At 45.5% G+C, this 8,348-nt stretch overlaps 1 protein-coding gene across 1 annotated transcript in view; it reads left to right on the top strand.

Moving 5' to 3' along the window:
* Positions 1-4,663: 4,663 nt before the first annotated feature.
* The window catches only part of PDE4DIP (phosphodiesterase 4D interacting protein), a 139,766-nt gene continuing 136,081 nt past the window's right edge, over positions 4,664-8,348 (top strand). Inside the window, exon 1 of the mRNA XM_056844684.1 lies at positions 4,664-4,816. Within this exon, the coding sequence (XP_056700662.1) occupies positions 4,664-4,816 (153 nt within the window). The remainder of the gene's footprint in view (positions 4,817-8,348) is intronic.

Below are 8,348 nucleotides of genomic sequence, written 5' to 3'. Positions count from 1 at the left end.
CTAGTCACAGTTCTCTCCGAACTCTCGCAGCCCCATCTACCTCACAAGGTGTCTGTTGCGGGGTGAGGAAGGGAAGGTGATCATAAGCCAGTCAGTTTTCGCCTGAAAAAAGTAGAGAACATCGGGTTATCAAAACCAACTTCTTCTAATTGTTGGGCCATGTGTGCCCAACTTATGAGGGAGATGCTATCGTCTGTTCCTGCCTGGGATTGTATTTGTGCATGATATGTGGATAGGATGTGTGCATAATGGATTGGGTGAAACAATCTGGCAGTGTGGAGTCCTCTGAATATGGGCCAGTGCAATTCGAAATGACCCTTGAGTGCTCTTTCCTTTCCTGTTCCAGCACTATATTGATTGCAAGCATGTCTCCCAAGGGTCTATTGCATGTCTCCTTGTCTGCTCTGTGCATCCCAGGACCCATCTCTGATGCGCAAGAGAAGGGAATTTGAGCATCTAATGGAACTAAATTAATTTAGCAGGAAGAGCCATCTGCTTCTGTCCTGCCCTTGTAATCCAACTGCTGACCTTTTTTTTTTTTTGCCGATATTGATTTGGCACCAGGAAAGCATTCCACTAGGTTTGCATTTCTTGATGTAGAGGGACAGAGGCTAGAGGTGACCCTGATTTTTTTTCATGATTGCTGTTTAATGCAAAGCTTAGTAGTAACTATAATAGCCATCCATGACTTAATTTAAGTCGCAGCTTGTGTGCTTGGGAGTATTAGACACCTGGCTGGATGAGGTATCTAGGCCATCAGTTATCCAGACTGCTCTTGCCAGGTAGTCTTTTCATCACCATGGTTGGAAAATTCGTGGCTTGTATGTTACCAGTTTGCTAAGCAAAAAATGACTGCTTCAGAGGGGGAACTCTGTGGCATTATTATTTAGGTCCCTCCCCTCCTTAAACCCTCCCCTCCCCATACCTGCAGCAATTTCTCAATCTGGAGATGGCAACTGTTAAGTGCAGGTAAGAACATAAGGAAGGCCATCCTGGATCAGGACCAAGGCCCATCAAGTCCAGCAGTCTGTTCACACAGGGGCCAGCCAGGTGCCTCTAGGAAGCCCCCAAACAAGACGACTGCAGCAGCACCAGCCTGCCTGTGTTCCACAGCACCCAGGACAATAGGCATGCTCCTCTGATCCTGGAGAGAATAGGTATGCATCATGACTAGTATCTAAGTAGAGCTGGAAGCCGAAGCAAAGTGGTAGTGATTTTCAGTACCTTGGCCTGTTGAAGGTAGTCAGGAGCTAATTGACACGGAAAGACTCTCAGAGGTTTTGAAGCTCCATGGGATTGTTTGGGTGACCGCTGGTTGCCCTCTGCATATTAGGCAGTTTGGTCACAGCAGTGATATATAAGGTCCTCAGAGTTGGGAAATATCCATTCAGAGATCGTAAAGAGTTGGAAGGTACATTGGGGTGGTGGTGCTTTACACTGGCCTACTGGCTAAATTTTCAAGCCAATTGTGCTGATACCTCAGTCAGCCATTTTTTGTGCAGGGCATGAGAAATTATGGAAAGATAAATTCGTCATAATGGTCTTTATTATTGTTGTCAACAGCTATGGGATGGGGGAGCTTCTATGAAACCTTCTGCAAAATGGTGATGCTTGTATGAAGCCACTCACCAAGGTATTCCTAGGTGAGAAACAGCTGTTTTATATTGAGTGGTAATTCAGGCAACTGGTGGAAGGGTTGTAGGCGGGGATATGAAGGGGAGCTATGATGCTGGCTGTGGCATCACATCACTTCTGGGTTTTTTTTTTTTTAAAAGGAAGTTACATGTGAAGCTCTATCTTTGATATAGAAAGACAAACCGAGCTTATGAGTTCACCAGCGTACCTGGCTCCTATTAGAACACGCTTTCGTTTAACGTCAGCCGAATATTTATCTGCTATCGAGCTAAATAACCAAAGGAGAGCATTAACCCTGGCTAGAGGGTCAGCCTTGCCCTCAGCAATTCTGGAGGGAAAGTACAAGAAGTTAGCAAGATCTGAGTGGGCATGTCCTTGTGGATCAGGTGAAATGGAAAGCACTAGTCATGTTCTATTTAGATGTATTTTTTATGAGGGAATTCGTCAGAAACTAATTCTACCTCTTATTGACATGATGGAGACTAGTTCAGAGGAAGAGAAAATTAAATTCCTCTTATGGGAGGGAGACTCTCAGCGATCTTTGCAAGTAGCCAAGTATTGCTCTGTAGCTATTAAAATTCATTAGCGATTTTAATTGATTTTAATTGTTATATGCCTTGTGAATATGGTGATTTTTAATTGGTACAACTTTATCTGTATTTTGTATAGAGAGGTTTTAATCTAATTATTTATTTATGTAATTGATTTTGACTGATAAGGTTTGTAGTTTATCTGGCTATTGCCGTAATAATAAAATCATTCTTGTGAAGCTCTAGGAATCATGGAAACTCTATGGTTAGAATTTCTGGCTAATCCTAGAGCTACGCTTTGTCATGCTGAGTTTTTATCAGAAGTAATGTGATGCTGCATTCAGTGTCACAGGGTTGTTGTTGTTTTTCTCCCACTGCAGCAGCGGGCAACAGGAGCAGGCATCTCTAGTTGCAATATATATATTATGACTTACGTAGAATATTCCCTGCTTTTCTCCCCAAAGGAGGCCCAAAGCAGCTTTCGAAAGTTCAGAAAATACAATCAAAATGCAATAGAAGAAAGTACAATTCAAATAAAACAAATAAGAACTGATTAGCTATATTTTCGACCAGTCTTGGATTTAAAAGCCCTACTCATCTGAGGCCGCAGGGCTCAAGCTAAGGGCTAAGAACCTCTTGGCTTGCACCTTGGCCATGCCCAAACTTTATACCCAGAGAGTCTGGACTCAAAGTAGAATCATAGAGTTGGAAGGGACCACCAAGGTCATCTAGTCCAACCCCCTGCCCAATGCAGGAAACTAACAACTACCTCCTCCCCCCCACATCCCCAGTGACCCCAACCCTCCCCCCACCATGCAGGATCCCACAGGATCCCAGGTGTGCTGATGCTCATTCCTTGAGATCCAAGGTGTAAGAACATAAGAAAAGCCCTGCTGAATCAGACCAAGGCCCATCAAGTCTAGCAGTCTGTTCACACAGTGGCCAACCAGGTGCCTTTAGGAAGCCCACAAACTAGACGACTGTAGCAGCATTATCCACAGCACCTAATATAATAGGCATGCTCATCTGATCCTGTCAAAGTGGTCCAGGCTACAAACTCCCATCCCTGAACTAACCAGATACCAGATTGGGACCTTGGCACCTGGGAAAGGGGAGATTAAGCCTTCCCCACCATTTTCTTAACCAGAAATGGCCCTGGGGAGCCACCAGTGGGCTCCATGTGCATCTTCCAAAAGTACAAATAGTGGCTCCCTGGGGGCCATTTCAGTTGAGGAAAATGGCACCGGGGAAGGATTAAACCACCTCTCCCAATGTGCTGCAGCTCCAATCTGAATTGGGCCCTGCGTGCCTCTGAGTTGCATTCACAATGGGAAGACACAAAATGGTGTCTGGCTGAAAATCCTAACGGCTGACCCACAGACCACTGTGATGTGTTACTTAGCCGTTAGTCTGCTTCTTATTAGGTGTTTCTGCAAGCTTTTACCCGGCGCGCTTAAGTTTGACAATGCCTTTTCTTTCCTATGCAGATAAGAGATTGACGACAAGATGATCCCTGAAACTGAACACGTGATGTCAGGTGAGGACCACCTCAGATGGACTGTGTTTTGGTGTGCGTGTTGTATCAGCAGTCCGCAGTCTTGTTGAGCCTATCAGCACTTTTGGGATGTTGAGGAGGGGAATAGGAGTCACCACTAAATGGCTGTCATGAGGAGCAGTCACAAAATGGCCACCGTGGGATGCTGGAGCCAGTCACAGAACATTCGGCGGTTACAAGCCAAGCATTTCCCTACTGTTCAGGCAGCTGCATCTGAATGGGTGCTCCCCCTGCGTTTCCCTGCAATTTGCCCACGTTTTCAGAGACCTGTTTTATCTTGAATTTGATAACGCAGGGAAATGCAGGGGGAGAGCGAGGCGGCCTCTGATGGTCGGAAACGGCATGCATAATCAACACAAAGACCCCGAAGTCGTTGGAGGGGTGATTGTGAGGAAAACAGCCAATGCACGAAAGGCCTTCGAAGCTCATCCGGGTTGGCACTGGTTAATATTTGGAAGGGAGACCACCAAGGAAATCCAGGGTTACGATGCAGATCCAGGCAATGGCAAACCACCTATGAACACCTCTTGCCTTGTAAATCCCATGGGATCGCCAGAAGTTGGCTGTGACTTGACGGCAAAAAAAAAAGCTTTTCTGTGGAACCCATACCAATTCTTAGATCCATCTTCTGCCTAAGAATAAGAAGTTGCAGAGAAACAATATACGTGAATGTATATTCTGAAAAGCAAATAGCAATTATCTCTTGTCTATATATAAAATACCAATACAAATAAGAAATATATCACCAAGAAAATAGTGGGGCTGCAGGGTAGTTTGGCCACGAAGAAGAAATCCCCGCATCCTGACTTGTTTTTCTTTCATCTTCCTCTCTCCCTCCACCACCCACATCTACTCAGCGCATGTTAACGACACCCCGGAGCAGAGACACCAGATGTCGCCACCAACCCTGGGCTATTTCAGTGTGGGTCCTCCATTGTCGCAGATGCCCTCTGTGGATGACCTGAGCATGGCCTATTCCACGGTACAAGCTCAGGCTGTGAGCGGCCCGGAGAGTCCCCTGCCTTACAGCCACCTCTTGAGAGGCTTGGAGCAGAGCTCTACAGTGCAAACGCAGACCTTGCGAAATCTTGAGAAGGTAAGGAAACTGAGCAGGACTCTAACACATATTTATTTATTTATTTATTTATTTAATCAATGGGTGAAAACGCATGGTCACTTTATCCTCTTTTAATCCCTGCTTCAGCCAGGATTCAGCCAGGATCGAACGCATGCGTTTCGCTTAATGTGTGTTCGATCCTGGCTAAAACAGGGATTAAAGGAGGATAAAGCGACCATGCGTTTTCACCCAAAGTTATAACCCGCTCTACCCCAGCAAGCTGGGCTCAGAGCATAGGGTTGCCAGGTCCCTCTTTGTCACCTGTGGGAGGTTTTTGGGGGTGGAGCCTGAGGAGGGCGGGGTTTGGGGAGGGGAGGGACCCCAGTGCCATGGAGTCCAGTTGCCAAGTCGGCCATTTTCTCCAGGGGAACTGATCTCTGTTGGCTGGAGATGAGTTGTAATAGCAGGAGATCTCCAGCTAGTACCTGGAGGTTGGCAACCCTATCAGAGCGGCTCACACAATCTACAAGCATACAATAAAACAATCAATTCCCATAAAACAATGCATTAAAAGAGCCCTAAACAGTTTACAATAAAAATCTAATTCCAGTTTCTGATGGTGCATAGAGTTGCAATAAAAAAGCCACAGTATGGCCTACAGGCAGTTGTTCGGAAGCGGTGGGTAAGGTCGGGAGAATAATCCAGGGGGGAATCTGGGAGGATTACAGGTATGAGAAAGACTGTTTGGTCAATTGATAATTGGAGTGCAAAATATGATAAAACAACTCAGTGTAACTGCAAAGGTTCTTAATAAAACAACAAAATGCTGTGGGGCTTGGATTGGAGAATCAGAAAAACAGCACCAGCAAACAAAAGGCTGCCTCAGGCAATGGAACAATGAATGTTTATTGTGAGTTGGGCTTGCAGCCTGGCACCATTTCTCCCTTTGTGCAATCTTCCTGCGAGTCCTTCGTTGCGCTCTATCGCTTCCTTCGCAAATACGCCTCTTTGCTGAGCACTGCTGTGTTAGAAGTGTGTGTAGCCTTGGTGCAAGACACCTGTTATTTCCAGCCCTAGAGGGAGCTGTCTCAATGGCCTTTTATGCACGGGTTGTTTCCATTGGATAAGCTGCTCTCTCAATGCACAGTATTTCCAATCAAATTCTCAAAGCACTATGCACAGGAGCTTTTCCCCCCGAAGAAAATTCCAGACATAATCGGAGTGAAATTATGCATCAGCAGAGATACGGAGCTTCTGAACTAATGGGGGAGTGGTTTTCGTGGCTTGCCCCCCCCCCCACTCTTTTTGGTTCAGGCATACACTCTAGCGGTAGATCGCTAGATTGGCTGTAGTGTTATTTTGAAATATGTACACATGAACATAGTTAGGGTTGCCTGGGCAGTGTTGGTGCAAAAAAAAAAAAGGTTTTCATGCCTATCCTAAAAAGGACGCGTTTAAGGGGAGGGTGGCAAATCAGCCCAGCTCTGTTCGATAAGGCTGAGGTCTGAAACTGACCAACACTCTCTGTGAAACAGACCAAATAAGCAGCTGCATAGGTCATTTGTTATTATTCCAGAGTTATATTGCTAGTCCTGCTTTCCCAAGGGAAAAAAAACCTGTACCATCTGGCCAAGGTCTGAAACTGACCAACACTTGCTGTGAAACTGACCAAATAAGCAGCCTCCCTTGCAAACAAACAAACAAACAAAAAAGATGGTTTTGAGGGGAGGGGTTGGATGAGAGGGAAAGACAAGTGGGAGGGGGAAGCGAGGGCGTGGGGAGAAAGTCCCGAATTGAAAAGTATGCACAGGACCAGCTTTCAATTTGGGATCGAGGCCCATTTGGCCTAAAACAGCATCCAGAAAACACTGGGAAAACGTGAGGGGAGAGCAAGGCAACTTTTAAAGGTCGGAGAAAACGTGCATAATGAAAACAAAGCCTTGGAGTAGGTCAGGGGGTGACGGAAACAGCCTGTACATAAAAGGCCAGTGTCTTCACTCCCTTGTGGCTTTTTAATAAAAGGCTTTTTTGTGGCTTTTTAATAAAAAGGCTTAGCTGCATACACGTATTCACGTTTTTACAAAAAAGCAAAGGATCTGTCTTACACCAAAACAACAACTAGAAGTGAAACGTTTTGCCTTAGCTTCTGCTGAGAGCTCAGCTGAAGTCTTAAAGAGACAATCCAAGCAATGGCAAGAAGCATGTTTGTGCTGCCACTGTAGCGGCGCTAGCTCAGATCTGTGTCAGTTGCACATTCTGTGATCCATTCATTGCAACAACAACAAAAAATGTGATTCTCTGGAAGAATGGTGATTCGTTTAAGGAGCACCGAAGCAAGATGCCTTGTGGGCTGTTGATGCAGCGTGAGAGCAGAGCTGAAGGTAGAAAGAAGCAATCCCAAGAGGGAAAGGGGTTGGCTGCAGGACCACGCTGCCAAAGAAACAGGGTCTGATGAATTTGCTGCTACTTGGGGTAGGAAACAAATGCCAGGAAGGCCAGGAAACCAATTTTAAGGGAAACCTGGTTGACGCACACCAGTACCAACACCAGAACCTTTAATGGCATATAATGTACAAGTCAAACAGTTAAAACAAATTGCATAAGCAAAACTGTGGCAGTTATAGAGCAGCCTTCGCCTCTGAGTTTTATCAAAGCGCACTTTTTTATAACTCTGTGCAAGAATTTGGCCACTTTCACCCTTATACTGGAAGAACTATTATTCAGGAGAAAGGACACCTTAGCAGCATCAGAAAGTCCTGTCTTGTTTGCCGAGATAGGAGTTAAAAATTTGGATCAAGTTTCTGCATAGTAAGAACAGTAAAAAAGCATCCGTGTCGATGGTTTCAATACAACTCCTCCCACAGGGGCAAGTCCTAGCAGCATGAGGTAGATTTTGAAATCTCCCATGCAGAATTGCAGATGGCAAGACATTGAATCTCACAAGGGAGAAGGCTGTGGTTGCTGTGGGGCTTGCAGAGCAGAGAAATATGGGGCTGGTAGACCTCCTTCTAAAGAGATCTCCAGACTAAGGGGGGGAGCAAGTTTTATTTGCAGCACTATTAACATTTTGGTGTTAAATCGCCAAAAGTCTACATTTTACCATTTGGAATGCACCTGTAGCTGAGAGCATGAAAAGAGAATCGAAAGGTAGACCAACTGATCTAATTTTCCCCTCAACACAGAATAGCCTATTAGAAAATTTAAAATCTGCAAGCATTTGGTAAGGCTGATGCACGCAATGCCACTTTGAGCTCCCTCCCCTCTCCAAATCTTCTCCTCTCCCAGCATCAGATAGTGGTCACTGGGAAACCTTCACGCACCTACCTTCTCCACAGCCACTGACATGGCTGCTGGGAAAAAGGAGCAGAAAGTTTCAGAAGGGTCTTTTTCTTTTAGAGCAGCATTTCTACAGATCATCAGTGGTGTGTGTGTATTCCAGGAGATATGGAGGTGGTGTCTTGGGGAGGATGGAGTTTGAGGACGGGAAGGTGCTCGATGGGGATGTGATACCATAGAGTTTACCGTTGGAAGATGCCATTTTCTCCGTAGCCTGGAGATCAGTTGTATTTCC

This window comes from Euleptes europaea, chromosome 2 (genome assembly GCF_029931775.1).
Source record: "Euleptes europaea isolate rEulEur1 chromosome 2, rEulEur1.hap1, whole genome shotgun sequence".
NCBI lineage: Eukaryota > Metazoa > Chordata > Lepidosauria > Squamata > Sphaerodactylidae > Euleptes > Euleptes europaea.
The sequence above is the reverse complement of the archived record's forward strand: the minus strand, read 5'-3'. Positions and strand labels throughout refer to the sequence as shown.